This window comes from Centruroides vittatus, unplaced genomic scaffold (genome assembly GCF_030686945.1).
Source record: "Centruroides vittatus isolate TY-2023 unplaced genomic scaffold, ASM3068694v2 contig_980, whole genome shotgun sequence".
Lineage (NCBI taxonomy): Eukaryota > Metazoa > Arthropoda > Arachnida > Scorpiones > Buthidae > Centruroides > Centruroides vittatus.
The window spans coordinates 888,594-910,168 of NW_027122652.1; the positions used below are offsets into that span (position 1 = coordinate 888,594).

General features: G+C 30.2%; 3 protein-coding genes across 4 annotated transcripts in view; 2 read left to right on the forward strand and 1 right to left on the reverse strand.

Annotated features, from left to right (window-relative positions):
* LOC136985887 (serine/threonine-protein phosphatase 1 regulatory subunit 10-like) overlaps window positions 1-21,575 on the reverse strand; it is a 660,716-nt gene that overhangs the window by 117,810 nt on the left and 521,331 nt on the right. The window lies entirely within an intron of this gene.
* LOC136985910 (neprilysin-like) lies at window positions 268-7,584 on the forward strand. Its single transcript, XM_067283315.1, has 7 exons — window positions 268-467; window positions 543-622; window positions 6,084-6,238; window positions 6,322-6,387; window positions 6,469-6,564; window positions 7,169-7,239; window positions 7,425-7,584. The coding sequence occupies exons 1-7, from the start codon at window positions 433-435 to the stop codon at window positions 7,525-7,527; spliced, it is 606 nt and encodes a 201-aa protein (XP_067139416.1). The 5' UTR covers window positions 268-432; the 3' UTR covers window positions 7,528-7,584.
* Window positions 9,284-21,575, forward strand: part of LOC136985890 (endothelin-converting enzyme 1-like) — a 33,684-nt gene continuing 21,392 nt past the window's right edge. The window contains exons 1-3 of one of the 2 annotated variants that reach the window (XM_067283273.1): window positions 9,284-9,449; window positions 16,746-16,858; window positions 19,185-19,241. In XM_067283273.1, coding sequence (XP_067139374.1) covers window positions 9,409-9,449; window positions 16,746-16,858; window positions 19,185-19,241 — 211 coding nt within the window. In that variant the 5' untranslated portion in view covers window positions 9,284-9,408. The remainder of the gene's footprint in view (window positions 9,450-16,745; window positions 16,859-19,184; window positions 19,242-21,575) is intronic. The other variant, XM_067283274.1, reaches the window with a different exon arrangement.

Consider the following 21,575-nt stretch of genomic DNA (forward strand, 5'->3'; position numbering starts at 1 on the left):
TGTGATAGTAAAATGGCCTCTTTTCAGGCCATCTTAGTGTCAGCGCAGAGCCACGTATTAAGGACGGGTAAAGAGGAACGGGTCTCGAAATATCCGAGACAGATCAAACTTTGTAAAACTCCTGGGGTTTCGACCACCCGTATTTAATTCCAAGTCCATAGGGTTTAAAATGAAAACCTGCGATGGCCGAAGAGTGGAGGCTGACGCTCCACTTTTCGGCCATCGCTTGTTATGATAATAATTATACATAGAAATATATTAATTTTCCAGTTTTTGTGTACACTTGATTTAAAATAATTAACTAATTAATTTTAACTATGTGTTAACGGTTTTAATTAAAATGTCAATGTCTCTGAATCAACATAAATTCACATTATGTTTGTATAAGTATTATTAAGATTCTATATATATTTAGAAATACCGTTGGCATTGATGTATCCTCCTTTCTATGCTTATGGATTACCTCAGTAAGTATCAAAGAAATAAGTAAAATGCCAAAATTTTAAAATAACTAACAATTTATATCGGTTTTTTTATAATAGATACCTTAATTTTGGTGGAATGGCTGTTACAATTGGTCATGAATATTCACATGCATTCGATCATTTGGATACTTCAATAGGTAATAATTACAATACCTTAAAGATATCTTTAAATTATGTTTAAAAAAATAAAGGTTTGATTAAATGATTTGAAAATAATTAAATAAATATCTAATTGACAAGACTAAGTCTTCTCTATAAAATCGTACTGCCTTTTTTGTTACCAGCTTAGAGGTATGAAGGAGTACTTGTCAAGAGTTGATATTTGGCACAGAGTATTAGGTGCCCAAATCATTTGCGCATAAAAAAATCCAAACTTGTAGGTAGTCAGGGGACCGAGAACCGAGTCAAAATAAAATACAAAATGGCGACCCGCTTCGACGAACCGGCAAAATAGGCACCTCACCCCACGGAAGAAAGGTGGGAGAGTACCACCCACAGTCATTCTAAGAAGTGAACTCTGACCTTAGAACTGAACACGTAGTATCTTCTATGTTAAATAAAATTTGTAATCTAATTTTGTAAATTTGGGAGTGCTTCAAATATGACGTTAAAATAGGGTTATATGTCGTTACAAGTGGGGTTTCTTTTTTGTTTTTAACTTTATCTAGTACAGTATAGTAAAATCGTGGGACCGATGAAAATTTGACGTATAGGGCAGATGGCACCACCGTGTGACCTTCGCCCTTTGACCTCACTTTGTTCCTAAACTCTAACGAGGAGACATCTTTTTATTTCATTTAGTTAACCTTTAATTCGACATCCGTGCCGATCTTGGATTTATATTATATTTCGACACTATTGTAAATATCGCGTAGCCGATACAAATTAAGTAAATTATCAGTTTCAGTTAATTTTTATCGGCAAAACAAAAGACACGGAACACGTGGTCGAGGTCAACAGACAAGATAGGACGCAACCGAATATTGTTTGTGCAAAATAAAAAAATAATTTCGGACGATACAATAGCAACGATTATTTTTTACAAAAACGGGAAATTTTCGTTAGGCGTCGACAAAAATTCAACCCGAGCCGACACGCAACGGAAAGAAATTTCTACATTGGATAGGTTAATTTCACCAAAAATGCATCCTGGACGACCTCGTGGTCGTTGCTGGCGAAGTTTGAACGATCGTGCTCAAAACTGGCGATACAAAAGATGATTGGAGAATGAGAACGAGACCCGCTTGAGCGTCAAAGTGATCCCGCTTAGTAGTGAGTCTCCGAGACATAGTCTTGTCCCTAATACGGTTTTGCCGTTTTTCTTGTTTTACAAATGCTATGAATGTGAGTTTTTTTTCTACCTTAAATTAAGGATATTTGCTGTTTAAGTTTATCGAAATGGGTACTGTTTAGGTTCTGTGAACTGATTAATTTACTTTACATTATTTGTAATAAGAAAAATTGGTTCGAACTTTGACAAAATCAGAGTTATAATGGCTGCTAAAACGAATTAAATTCGAATACGAAGCATCATTGTAATTTCAAAACAATAATGTTATTATATTTTGTTTTTATATTTCAATCTATATCTATTTCGGTATTTTAGTATTATATTAATATATAATCCTTATTTGAAATCCAACGAAGCTAGTATTCTATGGTCATGATTTTGTCCCCCTATTTGTTGGCGATAATAATTTAAAGGGTAAAATCTTTATTATTACTAAACTTTTGAACTACGAAGAATTTGGTCCTCAATAATTCGACATTCTGTGCAATATTGCTATACAGTATACTATGCAATATGCGGACTGCTTAAGCTCTTCCGTTTCTAGTAAAATTTTTGTCACTTCATTACATCCTGTTTTTCTGTTCACTCAAGTTTTATTTCTGTGTACAACATTTTACTGTATATCTCTTACTTCTTCAAATAATCAGCCTCGAAGAGTCTCAGATCACGTCATTGATTGCCTTTATGCAGGGATTGTTCTGTCAGAGATTTCGGCAAACTATGAGTGGCGCTTTGGCATTCTACAAATTGCCGTCAAAACATGATAGATATACCGTACTTGTCTCTCAGCTGTCAATAGCGAGGTTGCGGCAGAAGTTTACAACGCGAAAACGTGTACGTTGGACGTTCGGCACCGCTTTCTTTTAAGAGTAGAAGTTTGACAATGGCGTTTTCAACGTCGTACATCATTCCACTGACGTTCCAAACGCCATTATCAAAGTTCTAGGCTTACAGGAAGGCGACGCCGAACGTCCGATGTACACGTTTACGTGTTGTGAACGTCGGCCGCAACCTCGCTAATAGCTCAAATCCTATATAATTGGCATAATAAATATTTTTGCCACTTCGAGCACTGTAATCGCTTTGTGGCAAAAGTTTGGCTCGAGCATAGCCAGAGTCAGATGCAATATTTGAGATTGTTTAAAACAAGAAATTTTCCCTTATTGTTTTAAACTCATATATTACTTCTATCCTTTTTAAAGGACTGCTTGTAAATTTATTTTAATTTGGTTTTAAACATTATTTATTCATAAATATCGATAAACTTAATATTTCTATGAACTTTCACAATTTTAGATTTTAAATTGATTAAACAGTTTATTTTTGTTCACCACTTCATTTTGTTCATTTTGAAATATTTTTGGAAGTTTTCATAATTGGTAAGAAAAGGTAGTGAAAAAAAATTATACTTAAACCTATCTATATACGTTATTATTAATATGTGATACTTTCAGGATTCTTTCTGAGTCAGGAAGAAAAAGGGTTGAAAAGGATTATATAAATTCAACTACAGAAATGCATAAAAATGTTAAACCAAGCGTTTGGATAGATTAAAGTGTTAAAAAAATGGAATTGACGATTTAGGGCGGATTTCGAGTTTATCAAGGTTTAATTTAAAGCCTGTATCTCTTTTATTGACATTATTGTAGGATGAAGTAAGAAAGGAGCTGTGGTATATGTTATTCATGATTGATATTATATTTGTTACTGAGATAGAGAATGATTAAAGTTGAGCCGGAAATTCTTAAAAATAGATTAGAAAGAGAGAGAGAGAGAGAGAGATTAAATGTTAGTAAATTTAGTTCTTGAAATTCGGATGTAGGCTATTGGAGGAGAAATAATTAGACTTTGGGATTCAGAAACGGAAATTTCAACTGTTAGCAGTCATATTTACAGGTAGGTAATGACCGAATAATTAGAGGACAATGAGTTAGAACAAAAAGAGGATGGCAAGAACTCAAATAGTATTATTAGATATTGACAGTGACAGCGATGATATAGAGTCTGAAAGACATGTTACTTGGTATTTTAGTCACACATATATATAACCTATATATAGGATGTATGGCCTGTATATATAGGCCTATGTATATACAAAGGAAAGACATCAGTGGGCTTCCAATAAATCTGCATTTATGTTCTATTTTTATGGTGCAGAATATCTTCTAGTCTAAATCTTTTCGTAGCTCATATGTGAATGTCATAAGAAACGTAATGTCATATGTCAAAAATACAAAAATGCAAAGTACAATTTTCATTGCGTTTGTTACAAAGTTTACACGACTAATGAGATATTTTCTATTATAAAAATAACTTAATAAAATTGACTGAAATTGTTTTTGATTAAGATTGATCTTCGGCGAAAGAAGAAAAGAAAAAACATCAATCGTCTGTAAAATGTTTTATGCAATCATACGTTTATATTAATTTGAATCCGTAAACTAATTTGTCATTTCTTCTGCATATTGTCACTTGTAGAAAATCTGTAAAGAGATATTGATGCAGCCCTATTTTTTGCTTTTTGATATTCAGCACATCTTTTGTTTTTATAACTTAATATTTTAAAAATCTTCCTTTGTAAATAAAGATTTTAAAACAGTTACATTCAAAGTACTTCAAGTCCGTAACAACCTCTATCATCATCATAATATTTCTGAAGTTTATTAGTAGAGTGGTGGCACTTTTGAATGAAAACGACTAGTCACTCACTCTCCTTAATATGGCACACCTTTGTGCAACTAATGTTCGGATTAGCGAAATTCTGCTGTATTTACGACATATAATTTATATATATTGTACAATACATAAAGAACAGATTAAAATAAATCTAATAGTTCGATTGTGCTGATTCGTTAATACATTTTATCTCAATTAAATTTAAAAGTAGATTTCTTTAAATTAATTATTTTTTTATTAATTTTAAAGTCATGTTCGTTACCGATATAAATTAAACAAATTAACATTCTATCATTTTTATCTATACTGTCTAACTTTAATAATAATAAATAAAAGTCCGTGCTGATTTTCCTTGAATTCCAATATCTGCCTTAATTGATATCATTTCTATATTCGAATACATAGGTAATATGTAATATTGTATGAGAAAGCAGGTTTTAAACTTATTTCATGTTATTTCATGAACTTAAAAGAATGAAAACTTAAATATTAAATTTATGAATATTACAATTATTAAAATTTTTATTCCAATATTGAAAAAGACTTACAACCTTCGTGCGTTTATTTTCTATAATCAATCAAAAACAGAAATATCGATATTTAACAAAGTGCTGTTCGTTTTATTCTCTTTGAAACTTAATCCATTTAGATATTATTATTGTGATGCGAATGTCGTAGTCAGCTGATACTGGTGTCAAGTTCTATGCCGGAATAAAGTCAAGGAATAGCTACCCAAAGAAGTGTTACATTACGCTTCTGTGTTAGTTGTATATGTGTGAATGTCTAGAAACTTCCTAAAAATGTGACGTGTGTTCTATGTTTCAGCTTTCAGTAGTACCATGTATGTTTTTATCAGGTCGTGAAGGATGAAATTTGTGGAAAAAAAGGCAAAGTTGATTGATAACCTACAAATATAAGGAATAATTTTATTCATCAAAGTATGCACCCATATTGTCTATACACTTTTGCCATTTAAGCGGTAGGTTGTTCAGGTTGGTGGTATAAAACCATGGCGGACGAGAGTCAATGAATTCCTCGAAGGCCAGTTTTACAGCATTGTCGGAATTAAATTATTTCCTTAATAAAATGATTTATTGACATTATTTATTGATGACAGTCCACTTCGTGTTTGATTTTAGAATTAAATAAACACTCCCAACGAGTGAGAGAAATTTTGCACTTTTTTCAACCAAGTATTTTGCACTTCTTTCGTAATGCTTCGCGTAACGTCGACTTGATCAATGTCCAAATTTTTCCACTGATCACTAGTAGGCGACCGTTGATATAAGCGATCTTACTGCATTTGTCGATGAGAGTGATGTCAGGTCGTTTGTGATATGGCTCTGTCATAGTATGTTTTGTGTGTCAGTTTTTAAAACTGCTTCTGGAGTGCATTTGCAGTGTAGTAAGTCATAGTTTGTGCTAACAGCTTGCAACCAGAGGTTATATGTTGTATTGTTTCTGGTAGTGTGTGGCATTATTATTATTATTTTAAATTTCAAACTTTATTTTAAAAACGAATAGAAATGATTAATTATGTTCTTGTTTTATAAGTAAGAACAAATTCTGTTTGATTCTAGTACAGTATAAATTCTCTGTTTAATCTGTTATATAAACCACTATTTTGTTAGATAAACCACCTAACGAAATACAAAATTCGACAGAAATACTCGATGAAATACTAGGAAAAATAAGATTTCCTGAAGAATTTATGGAAGTATATAAGAAAAAGAAAAATTGTCTACGATTTCAATATTCGGAATTTCCATTAGAAGGCAATGAAACGGTACCTTATGCTTTCATTACGTTTATATAATTTAAATATTTATTTTTCCGCTTCCAAAAAGAAATAAACATAATGGTTTTCAGATTAGCGGAAATCGAAAAATTGGGGAAAACATCGCAGATAACAGTGGACTCACTGTTGCTTTCCGGGTAATAATCATCATTTACAATTAATGCTTTTTGACTTTTAGATTTTCTTTCTAATATTTTTGGTATTACTTCATTATTCAGGCTTACGAGAAATATCTTAAACGCCACGGAGAAGAACCTCATCTTCCTGGTTTCGACTTTACAAACAAACAAATGTTTTTCATCGGATACGCTCAGGTTAATGCATAGATTTGAAATATGCTTACAAAGTAACATAGAAAAATTACGATAAAATTGAGGCGGAGCCGGAAAAAAAGATGCTCCTGTATTCTGTTGATTTCTCGCACAAATTTTTCGATAGGTTGCCTGCAGCTATCAAAAAATTTGCTGATTTTGTAATTTTGTTCGTAAATTCCGTTAGGGACGATCCATCGCGTCAAAAGACATGCACATTGTCGCTTTGACCTCACCGTATCTCAAAACGAAGTTATAGATCAATACTTTTTATTACAGTTTTGGATTCCTCATGTCAATTAATGAAAAATAGCAAAGTTTTATCAAAACAGATCGATTAAATTTTGAGTAAAAAAAAATAATAATAAAATTCTCCAGCCATGTAGAAGATACTTCGCTGACTCTCCGCTTCGATAAATTAATATTGTTTTAATATTCTTTGTTTAATAAAATCTTATCTTTATTTTGATAAACATCTGGAATATCAGTATATAGTAATGAAAACACTAGAATTTTGATTTACCATTAATTATTAAAATAAAATTTAAAGTATAAATGATATTAATACTAAATACAAAGTTTTATAAATATTTCATTTTATGCGTAGCTTTGGTGTGAAGCTATCGAATCCATGAAAGAAACTTTCGAATACGATTCACATAGTCCCGGAAAATACAGGTAAGATTAATAAGTTAATTTTTCTATGGTCAAAAGTAAAATCAGGAGACAAACAACAAGAATTCAATTGCTTAAAGTAACACAAATGTTCATTATTTCATTTTTAGCAGACTTTCATCTATTGATAAGGCTATAAAAAAAAAATATAATACTAAATTATTAATATTGTAAAATTTTCCTTTTAGAGTTCTGGTTCCTTTAATGAATTCTCCAGATTTTGCTGAAGTTTTCAATTGTCCTTTGAAAAGTTATATGAATCCCGAGAAAAAATGTCGATTATGGGGATGAAATGTATTTACTGTACAGTATATCAAAATTCAAAAAACGAATAAAATAGTTATCATTGGTTTACTGCATTGGTATCCATATTCACTTCATGTTTCTTCACATAATGTTTTTTAATCTAACAATTAAAAAAATAATTCGTAAATATTTGGTATTTGCGACTGAAGTCAATTAAAATTACAGTTTCGTACCAAATATCTTCCTTTCAGAAAAGTGGAATTACCAGAAAACTGGCTAGTTTTGAATTTTGCGGGCTGTAGTACGAGTACAGCATTTTCGCACTTATGTCTGCTTAAACGTGCGCCTAGATTCAGAATGGCGCAGCGAGTTGATTGGTGTATTTGTAGGGGATGAAGTCAAGACCATTCTTTGGGTCTATTGCCTATATCATTCGTGTTGGGTTGTTGTTGTGAGTTAAACTTAAGATGCGAAAGTTGTATCACGTGACTTCTTCGTTTATCCGTGATGCGAAACGTACCGATCGGTAAAAATTAAAAAAATAATAAAAAAAATTCGATTAATTTGCGTTATATTCGAGTTTTCGAGCGATCTTAGCTTTGATTCGCTCTCCTGTAGGTCGATTAACTTTGTTTAAGCCAATAAGTGTTTTATTTCCATCCCTGGGCCATAAATATTTCGGTAAATACATTCCCTTACTATTCTACAATAAATCTTCGCAGTTAACTACACATTTGGCTGAAAACGATCAAAGGGAAACTCCTTCTGAAATTTTATTGGGTATCTTCTGTCTTTGTTGACATTACTTTAACTAATCACAGACTTGAGAAAGGAAAAAATTGCCGCGAAAAGCCCGCCTCCAACCTTCGAAGTAAAATGTAAACAATCACAGTAAATTTGCTTTTTAAATCGATTTTTAGCTCTAACTAATTTAATGCACTTAGACATTAAATTAGCTAATTTGACAATATTTAGTCGAGAAAATATGTTTTTAAAACTATATAGCGATAAATATTCCCGGAAAACTCCACCATCCTATAGTAAGTCTATGGAAGATGTTCGTGCTGTTAATTGGCTTTAAAATTTTTGTCAAATGAATTGATATATATTTGAATACATTTAATTATTTTACAAAAATAGGAGCAAATCCGTGTCAGTCGGTGTCGTTCACGCTACTCTCCCAGCTAAGTAATTACAGACATAGTGTGAATAATGGCAATAACTTCTCCCCTGCTGTAGGTAGAGAGCTGCGGTTTGGTTTGTTTAAAAGAGGATATATGTTTCTAATAGATGTACGAAGTTCAGCGATTCCCTGTAAATGAATTTTTTTTTTTTTTGTTCGTAAACTTAACATTATTTTAAATATGTATAAAACTAAAAATTAAACAATCGTAAACTGTAATATGTTTTTTATCAAACACAAAAAACAGATTGAATATAGCGCGATATTGAAGCGAAATATCACGATTTAAACAATTATCCAGAAAACGCAAAAATGCGCCGCATAACGAATTCCACCTATTTACTTAATGCTAAAGGTTTTCAGCATGGAAAGGGATAATAATATTAAAATTATTTCAAATATCAGTAATTAATTAAGAAATAAAACAATGATAATAAATTGCATACAAAGAAACTTCAAACAGATTTTATTACAAATTTTACGCTAAATTTTTGTAACTGAATTAACAATACATTAACAAATCTAGTGGAAAAGATATATTTGACACAATATAAATATTAACAACACCCACAGAAGGAAGTTTATGAATAGCTTTTGATACGTCCAAGGACGTTGTAATTGATATGATGATGTTCTTAGTTGTGATAAAGATGCAGTGAAAATACTCGCGTTGCGAAGGTCTATAATTTGTAAACTTAAAAATTTGCTAAAATTGAAACACTATTTAAATCAGTTGAAGAAATATGGATAATTCAAATTCAGAGAAAAAACCGCTTGAGGAAAAGTGAGTAGTATTTTTCTGTTATATTCTTAAAGAGATTAGAAACTATCACAGTTAAAATTGAAAATTTAAATAAATTAAATATAGAGTAAGTAAACATTCTTGTCTGTCTCTAGTATAGTGTAAAGTTAAAATAAAAGGTTTTTCTAAAAAAGAAGTTAACATATATGTGTGGTTTAAATATAATACTGTATTAGCAATTTACTACATTAATTGTTCAGTATTTGTAGATATAAGTTTAAAACATATATTTAGATAAAATGGAAATTTATCGATATTCTGGAGGTCTAGAACTGTGGATAACGATTCGCAATTTTAAAATGCAATAATTGTCGTTAAAAGTATTATTTGATACATCTAAAAATTCATAATTTAACTTCATAAACAAAGCAACTGCATTTGCGTAATGATTCAGGCATATCTGAAAGTATTATCAAGTATAATCACGCTAATTCTGTAATTAAACAGTTTTGCAATTACAAATATTTATGGTATTATCATTATCTTAGAAGAATTGTAAGTTAAAAGTTTTAAAAGTATTAAGGCCCGCATAAAGTAAATATTGTCATTAATTACTGTTCTAGAATTCATTAATTTATTTTATGAGCAATTACACAAATTCGTCAATCAGTTTAAGAGGTCGCGATATTAGAGAAGTTGAGAAACTTTGATGATAAGAATTATCAGTTTAGTTTCATATTTTATAAACGATACAGATTTCAGTATAAAATAATTTAAAATTTAATTATTCTAGAATTTTATTAAATTACATAAAATAATTAATGTTTGGCCTAAAAAGTAAAATTATTTTTATACGGATTTCTTAAAATATTGAATAAAAATTAATTTTATAATCAATGATACAACTTTTTTATTTATTATCATAAGAAATGAAAATTATTGTATGCATTCGAATAACTTAACTGATTTTATACATAATAAGTGAAAAAAACAAACATTAAAATATAAACATATTAAAAGTTCAATTATTTTAGTTTGCCATTACTGTATTTTTATTAAGTGTTGTGAGAGTGAGATGTTGTTTATGGCAGCTTATATTTTCTACAGAGTAACAGAGATATGTATGAAATACTTGGTACAGATCGATCAAAACGTTTAGAAGTATATAGACTACAGGCAACATACAAATATTTTATCACATATATTTTTATTCATATTTTTGATTATGAAAAATAAATCAATTGCAAACAATTAACAGCACCTTATTTATTACCAGAAGGTAATGAAGACATCCATAGTTTTTTTAATGTTAACTATAACGCTCTATTTATAGCCGAATATGAAACTGTAATAGGCCAATCAATGAAATTTCACAAGAATTTTACCATATATTTAAACTGGACACCATCCAAAACGTTAAAAATATATTTCTTGCACGCTGTTTACTTTGTATCAAGTAATTTTACTATTTAAATGCCACTATCCTGCTGGTCATGTAGAAAGGGGAGCCTGTTGTGAGCCTGTGGTTGAAGTTAATTCGACCGAAATTAGTCGTTGTCCTCCTCCTGGATGAGAGGTTGGTACCTATTTCATTGCATTTCTTCAAACCGTGTTGAAATTTATAATGACCTAACTAACAATCAATAGCAAAATAATTTCAGTACAATTATTGGACCATCTAATTTAAAAGAAAACAGTGTGGTTCTAAAAAAAAATGTTACAATTTAAACTGACTTTCATATTTACATATTAGGATATTAAGATTTTTTTTTATAAGTATAAAAATTGTATAAAAGGAATTTAAAATATTCTCAAGTAGGAAGATGAATAAAGCAAGAAAGAGACTAGGTCAAATGACGTCTTAATTAAATAATTACTAGCAATTCTGCGCGAGGTTACAGCCTTGTAGCTTATTCATATTAGTTTTATTAGTAAAATGTTTTACATAATTAATTATTTAGGTCTTTGAATAAAAACTGTTAAATAAGCTAATTATGTTGCAGTTTTTATCAAAAGAGTAAAAACGCAAGTTTTGGATAAATTTCTTAATTAACTTAATTCTCAAAGATTAATTATGTAAAATTAAAACGATAAAACCTTAAATTGTAAACCCAAAAGATTGAGTTCTATCTATAAACTAAAAATTTTCTTGTTAATTAAATACAGTATAAGAATTGTTATGAAATTATGCACATAAGTTCATAAGAAATGATGTACCATATTTAACAAGAAAATTTTGAACAGTGGCAGAACACCGCAGGCTCAAGAAGCGTGCGCTTAGGGCTTCCGGAAGTTAGCAGCTTGAAAAAGAAATGCATTCTGCGAACCTCAGGCACGGATGTCATTTCATCAAAACAATTTGCCGTAAATGGCGTAGTAAAAGTTTTTACAATTTAATAACTGACAAAATTTCCTTTTCGGCTGTTAGAAAATAATAGTACTAAGTAATAATAAGTAATATATAAAATTTTTTGTGCATCTTACGTGACAGGATAATGGTAGAAATGTATATGTTAGGCTGAAAAAATGAAAACGCTTATTGAACAAAAAAAAGTTCATAAGGCGTTGTGACTAATTCAAAAAGCCCACAAAGCGAAGTTCGCGTCGTGGCTTTCAGGATATTTGACCGTGATTTTTTAATGCCGAATATTAGTTTTAAAAGTTTTTCTATAAATTTAATTTTCAAAATGCAAATTTCGCTCAAAGAACATAAAATGCAACTCGAAATGTCACGGTAATATTGATAGTTCTTGTAAAAATAAATAACTCTGCAACATTCTTGATCTCGTAAAAAGGTCTGATTTCTTAATAAAAGTTCCTGACTAATTATTTTTAGTAAATTAGTTGTTTGAGAATGTTGACATCTAAAGCATCGCAACAGATTTTCACGAATGATTAAATGTTATCAAAAAGTATCCAAGTTACATTTGTGTATGTGGTGAATAATTTTGTTACCTACTTATATAAAATAATTGAAGATAAATAAATCATAATGAAAAAGAACGTTTTATTTTGTTATCATATCCTCGTTAATAGTTAACGTCCAGAACTTGTGGTGACTTTTAACCCATAAATCTGTCTCACGGTTTTTAACTTTAGCAGCTCATTTTTATATCATCGTGTAGACTAAGTAAGTACAGTACATCGACCACCTATAAGTACATGTAGATTGACCTTTAGCACTTTTAAGCGAAACAAAAAACACCAAATGTGTATTCTTCTCCATACATTTTATTCGTCCGAAACTGTTTTAAGTATGAAAATTAAATTTACAGGAAAACTTTTAAAACTAATGTTTGGCATTAAAAATTGTAAATAAACATGTTTCGAGGCTAGAACCCATATCAAAGTTACAAACCACTATGCATCGTATCACCCTCTATCGTAGTTGCATCAGCTAACGTTCGGAACGCGTTATGGCTTTTCTTAATTACCGAAACGCATAATGGTCAAATTCTTTGAGCTTAACATATATACTATCCAGTCACATAAGCGCAGGTGATCTCTTGCAAACTTCAAATTGTGCGAACGAAGGAAAAAGTTATTAACTACTTGCGTTTGATATGGTTAATGTTTTAATGTCGCTTTTTGTAAAGAAACGTTATAAAGTAAGCATTCATCTATTCTATCACCGTTTACATTATATACAATAAGCATTATTTTATTGTGATTACTGGTTGTTACAATCAACAGAAAGGGCCCATTCAAAACAAGAAAATCCACTGCATTTTAGTCGATTATCAGAATCAAACCATTGAATATTAAAATTAATTGATCAGTATTTCACTTTCCGAAATGTTGTATACAGAGAGAAAACCTGGCAATCGGTTTAATGATGACTCCATAAAGATTTTTATATTTTTTGACTTAGGGGAATCTTAAAATGTCCAGAAATGCAAAAAAAGAGTTGGGATTTTTCGATGTATGGGCGGCACAGTTTTGTTCACCCAATTTGAACCTTAATAACTCTGTGTTTTTTGTCGAAAATTTCTTAAATTTTTCAGGAAGGTTTGTATACCGAGGGCATTAATACTATTAAATTTTTGGGTTAAAGGTCAAAGATGTGGGAGATGGGGATCATCTATCATATCTTGAGTAGAGTCAGACTTAATGATTTTACTCGTTATAATCATTTACAATTATTTTATTTTTATTTTTTTATAAAACTTCTCTCTGCCCGTATAATTAAGCGTTTTGCCATTTTCTAATAATTAATAATATAATTTTTTTTATAATTATAATAAAAATGAAAATTTTTATAATAATTAGGCTATATAAATATCAAATAAAATCTCATAACTGATGGCCCCCACACAATTTTAACTTTTTTGTCGAGAAAGTCACGTAACTCGTTGCTTGACCTTTTTATTAAATAAGAAATTGATTTGATAGCATTAATTAGTATTTAGAACAAGGAGGTCTCAAAAGCATTTTGTGCTTGAATGCCACAAGTGCCTGATTCGTCTTTGATTTTGAAGAAGTGCCGATATGAAAGTGCAGACCGAATGAAATATAATACCACCGTAATTGTGTTTCAAAGAGGGTGCGACATTATTTAAATAATTAACATCAACATTTTGCGGATGCATTAAGGTAATTATTTTCATGAACAATTGAGCATTAATACACCCGCATTAATACTCAGTGGTTTATGAAAATAATTAATTTTTCTCTAATTTAAATATTATGCTTTATGGTATACTACTCCTGTAACTTATTATATATGTATATGAAACTATAATTCACACATATTACGCATCTCTATTTTGTGGTTTTACCCACTTAAAAAGTGGTTTGACGTGTAATAGGAGAAAATTGTTAGACATGTGGCTGTCACGTGTTAAAGTTTGTCACATGTTCTTTTGACAGATATATTTTGATGTACGGTGACAGTGTTTATTTTCCTTTGTTTCCCATGTCCCTGGGAATTCTTGCTTCTATGTTAATGACCAGTGGTTGGTGGTCTGTGTGTGGTTCTTCTTAGTGGAGTGAAGACGTATAGAAGTTTACTCCGTCTCCCGTTTTCATTTTTGCTGGCTCAATTGATCCAACTTCACTAACAGAAATTACTAACAAAAATTACGCAAATTTTATAGTTGATCTTTTGAGAATTTAGTTAATGAATGTTAAGATCAAGTGTTTATTTTCGTTTTTTATGCAATAATTTAAATACAAGAAAAATACAAAACGGAATTTTTAGATAAAGCCTGTGAAATATGAAATGGAGAAGTTAAATAAATTTATCGATAGCAAGATAACTTAACAGTTATCGTCTAATACCCAAATCTGAATCCTATTATTATTCTCTTATCTAATAAGTGTTGATTACTGTCTGGTAAAAAGATGGATTGGTATCGAAAGTAATTAACAAAGCAACACTTGTATAATATGAGTCGTAATTAAATAGTTGGTGTTTTGTTTATTTCGAAAGCCTTGTGGTCAACAATAAGTACAGTACAATCGAATAAGAATATATACACAGAATATATACATACATAACACGATACATTAGTAGTATTAAACGATCTGCCATATTTTTATCGGGCTGTATTAAGGATAACTAATAATGACAAAGAAAGGTAATTGGATAGAGATCGGCTATTGTTGTTGTCATTATTAAATATTTTTAAATTAGGCCCACCGGTGTTCCGATCCCTGAACGCTGGGAGTTCCACTGGCGAGTCTACTGGCCAGTCCGGGCGAAGTCGTGGTTCGCGCCTCGCCTGGACTGGCTGACCACGTGAAGTTTTCCGGGTTTTCTCTACGTCTATAACGCCTAAATAGGGGCCAGTTACCTTTAAAAGACCTTCCAGAAGACATCATTCCCCGCGTAACGACCATCATAAACACATACAACTACAATTACGTCACACTTTCCCACGGGACAATATAGCATAGAAGATCATGCCTATCTAGCCGATACAACCAATGTTGCCACTTTTTGAAAATTATTGACCCGGACATTTTAAAATTAAAATGTTATACCAAGGCATGCTCAATGTCATTTTACAGCCAAGAACTGAACAATGCGCATACCAATTATAAACCAGTTACAGACTTGTGTTGGAACAAACCTAATATTTGCAAAATACTCACAAATATTTCTATAAATTTATTATTATTATTATTATCATTATTATTTTCATTAGCGAGGTTGAAGCCGAAGTTTTAAACGCGAAAACGTGAATGTCGGACGTTCAGCGTCGCTTCCTGTAAGCCTAGAATTTTGACAATGGCGTTTGGAATGTCGAGCATGATTCCACTGGCTTTTCAAACGCCATTGTCAAACATCTAGGCTTACCGGAAAGCGGCGCTGAACGTCCGACGTACACGTTTTTGCGTTTAAAACTTCGGCCTCAACCTCTCTATTAACGGCAAGTTTTAGCTTACCGTTTCCGTCGTCTGTTTCCGCATGTCAGTATCAGGCTTTAACTCGTGCTTGACGACGGAATTTAAGTTGCATTTTTATATATTTTGACAAATTATTTTAAACTTACTTCATTAAATTTAAACTTTAAAAAAAGATAGCCGCATCGTGTCACTTTTATAACAATTGTTTTTAAAAATTCTTTCTATAGCAACCACGTGACGTTCTATTATCTAATCGGAAGTAACGATCTACCGAGCTTGTTATTTAAAGTGTTGTCTCTCGTACTGTACAGTACATGCAGTTTATCTTTGTTTTATCAACATGAAATCAAAAAGACTCGCTATTTTGTCAGAAAAAAAGCCTAAGGCATGCGTATAAATAAAATTGCTTAGGCAAATTCTAGATCTAGACAATAACAACCGAAATCCCTGAAAACCGTGAAGTCTGAGCAACATGGAGTAAGAATGGTTTGTGAAAATCCTTAATTTATGAAAATATTAGTAACTCTTGTTGAATTTTTTTAAATCTGTACTCTTCTCAATTTTCCAATATTAAAGTATTTAGACATTCTTGTACATATAAATAAAATATTTCTAAATTTTTGTTTTTTATTAAAATCTTCTTTACATTTTTAAAAAGAAACTATATAATTATGTTATTTAAAAATAACTATTGATTTGAGAAATTGAAAGTAGAAAATACTTGTGATTGCACTGTTTTTTATGTAAGGCTTCATTTTGATGTTTTATATATACAACCACTTTTTAAAATAACCCCAAAGTTTAGAATATAGTAATTAAATTAAGTATCATTTTTTAAAAATTTCTATAAATTTTAAATTCTGGTATTGAAATTTTGTTTGTACAGTTAATAGTCAAAATGAATTTAAAATACCACTTTATTTTTAATAACACAGATTGTTCATAATTTTTTGAAATATATTTTAACATAATTCATTTCTTCTGCAGAAAATGCACCATTTGGAACAATAGGACATTGTTAGAACGTTACCTTATTTTGATGTCTCTTGTCATTTTTATTGCTTTTCTTGTCATGGTTGCTGTTTTATTACATTTTCAAAGTAAGTAAAAATAAAAAACAAACAAAAAGATATAAAAAGAAAAGAAGAGTAATTATCATTATTACAATTAAAAGTTTTCTTGTGCATATTAACAAACAAGAATCAAGAGTTAGAGTTGAAAGTTAACTAATAAACGTTCATATACTAAAACTAAAGTAAAATTATAATACCACCCAAAAGCATAATGTTCTACCTCTAAAAAAATTGAAAAATTAAATTGTGTACTTATCATCATATTTAATTAGTATCCTTCATCGATATGGCTTAAATACTTAATCGATATTACCCAATATTGAGTGGCATCGATTAAGTCTTCTGTTTCTGCCCGGTACAACTATAACTCTTGATCCTTGTTAGTGAATAGATCTTTAAAAGACTTAAAATTAAATTATTTATTGTACATATGTGAATGCCACTATGGTACGTTAATATATAAGAAAAGAATTCTTCAGTATAGTATATATAAATATAATTTATATAAATATTTAAAATTCAAGAACATTGTTCGCAATTTTTAGATGAAATGCACGACGTCAACTGATATTTTACTTGAAGACCTTTGTAAAACGACATCTTAACTCATTCTTTTTCGAGTTTTCGGGAAAAATCGCCCTCAGGTTTTGAATTTTTTCTGTATTCAGAACTGGCCGTAGATGTTTAATTATATTAGAGGCTGATAATCAGATTGGTCTACGATAAATTATGGGTCATGAGTTTGAAAATCATATCCGCCCTATGTGTTGAAATTCAATAATAAGCTGAGTTAGCATGTTTTTGTCTCAAGAATTTCGTTTATTCTATTATTTATATTCAATAATGTGAATTTGAGTATCGTGTATCCCTTGTGTACAAAGAAATCATAAAGTATAAGTTAAGCGTCGTAACTAAAATAAATCAAAACCAATATAAAAACATACAAATAAATATATTTAGCTATTTTCAAATTTTAAATCACTAATATTGAAAACGTTGCATGGGATGAATAGAACAGCCATTTTTGAGTGTTTCTCTTCACCTCACGAATTCAAAATCATTACATTTCAAAAAGAAATTAATCATTGTAAAAAACGCTTATTTTAAAGCGTTTTTTACAATGATTAATTTCTTTTTGAAATGTAATGATTTTGAATTCGTGAGGTGAAGAGAAACACTCAAAAATGGCTGTTCTATTCATCCCATGCAACGTTTTAAAACGCTTTTAAAATAAGCGATTTCAATAAAAATTTAATTAAATGATATTAGGACAATACCCTAATACAATTTGTTTAATAAAATGCGTTTAATAACACGGCACTTATTACCAAAATTTGTGAAATATCTACCCATCGTAACATTCAAACAGGTCTGGCATATAGAAGTGTTGCCAGCCTAACAAAATATAATGTCAATACTTTGAAAAATTATGTCCAAAGAAATAGCATAGAGAAATTTCTGATTTGTTGGTTAGTTTTCTTTCTCAGACATGTACAAAATTTTCATGAAGTTTTACTTCTATTTACCGTTTTAATGTATTTATTTTCTTTAACAAGATCGCTTCTATTTCGTCTCAAGTTAATTATGTATATATATATATATATATTACTAGATGAAATAAGTTATATATAATGATTATCATATGGGAAGTTATTTATCACTTTCCCGGCTCTGTTATATGTAACAGAGGAAAAGTATGGCGATCAGCCAAAAAATACCTCCCCCAAAGATTTTTACATTTTTGGATTCAGGACACCTTGAAAAGTCGAGAAATGCAAATTCGGTTTTCCCTCTTGTATATTAGTGTGTGTTAATGTATTTAGGGCACGAGTTTGTTTACCCTATTTTTAAAGCTTGGTAACTCAGGCTTTTTGAAGAAAATTTCTGAAATGTTATTAGGGGGACCGATACTATTAAATTTTTGTAATTAAAGATCGACGGGGGGAAGAGACAAACGGCATTTTACTCGTCATTAGCATTTACATTTTTTTATAAAACCTATCCCTACCCTCAAAATTAAGCTTTTCGCCTTTTTACAATAATTAAAACTTGTGCCACAGACACAGTTTTAAATGTTGCCAGAAAACTTAAACAACTCGTTGCAGGATATTTTTTATGTATATTATGGTATCAGGGTTAAAAGTTTGTATTTTGAGAAATACCATCTATATTAAATTTTAAATACATTAATCTTCTTAATAGCTATTTTTGAATTTTCTATGAATTTTTTAAGAAGATTAATTTTAAAATAGGACAAAAATCAAATAATTACAATTCAAATACGTTTTAATATTATTTTCAATTTACAATATTTTACTTACATATAAATTTATTAACATTATGTTACTTATAGATAAATCTCAAAAACCAAAGAAAGAAGTTTGCTTAAGTAACATATGCAAATTTTCAGGTGAGACTTATTTTTCTTTATAGACTATTATTTTGTGATCGTTTTTGCTTGTATTGTAAATTTCAAAAGTATGTTTTTATTTAATTACTAAATTGTAATTATAAGAATTTTTAAGAAAAACGTTTCACAACATATTGCACCAGACAAAATGAAAAGATTCTTGTAACAATAAGTTATAAATAGTATTGTTATTTTGTAGTATTGTTATAAATAGTATTGTTATTCGAAGAAACCCGCATCTAATATTTTGTATTCTCACTTTATAAATTGTTGATTGACTTAGTCATTAACCTGTGATCTGAAGTAATTCCTCTATTTTAATGTGAAGATAATCATAATATATACACGATACAGATACAACTATCACAATCAGCGCCGTCTTTAGGGGAGGGCCTACGGTGCCCGGGCCCAGGGCCCCGAGGTCGTAGGGTCCCTGAATCCGAAAGTAATTAAGTTACAGAGAAAACAAATAGGTTACTTGAAATGAAGAAACCATTAATAATACGATTGAAATTTTTTCGAAGTTCGTCGGATGTTAAATTTTTGTTTAATAAATTAAGACATAGTCGCTCTGGAAACATTTTTTACTTTCCTAGATGATCTCCATTTTTTCTTTTGTTCTAGAACAATTTTTCTTATAGATGACCGGACCTTTCTTTAGAGGCTACTCAGCCATCCAATATTTAAAAAAAGTTCTTTAAAAACAAGGTTAATCCAATTAAAATTATAAAAAATAATTTCTTAAAAATTGGGAAATGGGATCTTACGACGTCCTTTCTTACATTTATGTCCATTCGGGAGTTCGGGCCTTTATCCACTCAAAAATGCGCTGGAAAATACGATTGAAATTATTTATCCAATACGTAGTGTGAAGTGTTGAGTACAGGGTGAAAAATCTCACTGGCTATAATAAAAAAAAAACAAAAAAAAGGTCAACAGATTTTCTCCGTAACCCGTCTCGCCCGTGCTAGCTACACCAGCGACCCCTAGGTCTGTAATCAAGTATTGATTCTGTTTCTTAATGGAGACCCCCCAACATTCTTCTGGCCCAGGGCCTCTTACGTTCTAAAGACGGCACTGATCACAAATTCAATATTGGTTGTAGGTGGTTGGAAATATTTGACGTTTCATCTTGCTTTTCCAATAAATAAACAAAAAATTATGCAGCGAAATGTTAAAATTATATGTGACTTCGATATATGACAAAGTATTAAAAGTATTTAAATCAAAACTACTTATTGGCGTAGAAAAGCGAAATGACAAGTATAGTATTTCGAAACATCTATTTAAGTTTAACAATAAGGCTTTAATCTCCTTTTTAAAATATTTAATACAAACATACTTTATTATATAAACGTAGATTATTATTACAGTGAAAGGGTTATCACACACATGAAACAATTAATGCCTTACATATCTTCTAAAACGCATTTCGGCCCCTGGTGTTCAGTGTGCGGGTGTTTAAACTTTCTGATGGTTAATAATTTTATCATTTTGTAGGTGTAAATCATGTAATATATTCAATAGGATAAGTTTGCCTTATTTTTAATAGTTGTTCACCTAACTTATAAGGCCATTAACACCAGTGACCGAAATGCATTTTAGATAAGGCATTATTTGTTTCACGTGTTTCATATGTTGTTACACGTGAAACAAATAATGAAACAAAGAAGATAACTCTTTCATTGTGATAATATTCTACGTTTGTATAATAAAGTATATTTATTAAATATCTATTTAGGTATTGTCTAATATATTGAGAGTAACATCTGCAACAATAAATATTGAAAACTATAAATTATTATAAATAGAAACGGATATAACATATATAAAACTTTTCTTCATGTTTATCTCGGACTAGCGATTTAACACGTTATTTTTCGTGATCGGTATTGATCACAAACCAAGACAATTAGCTCTTTTTAAACCTATATTTAGCAATACATTTCAGATTGACATAGAATTGTTTCAATTGCTCTTCGGGCTACGAAAGTTTTAAAAAATAAATATTTCTTAAAATTATGAAAGCTTTTGTAAGAGAACGACAAGAACAAACCTTATCATAATACTTTATGATACATCAACACGAAACACCTTATTTGTTATTCCGCTTCGTGTCTACAACACTTTTGTTGAGTATATGATATCGTACTACACGTCATCGATTTCCATTCCTTTATTTAAATTAATTTTATTTTTACAATGATTTATCGAGATATGTTTTTTTGAATATTTTCAAATGTAAATCTTTTTCTCTGTACAAACTTTTTATACTACTTCTATCAATAATGCATTTATTTTCTTCACAATGCCCATGGGAACTGATGATATTTA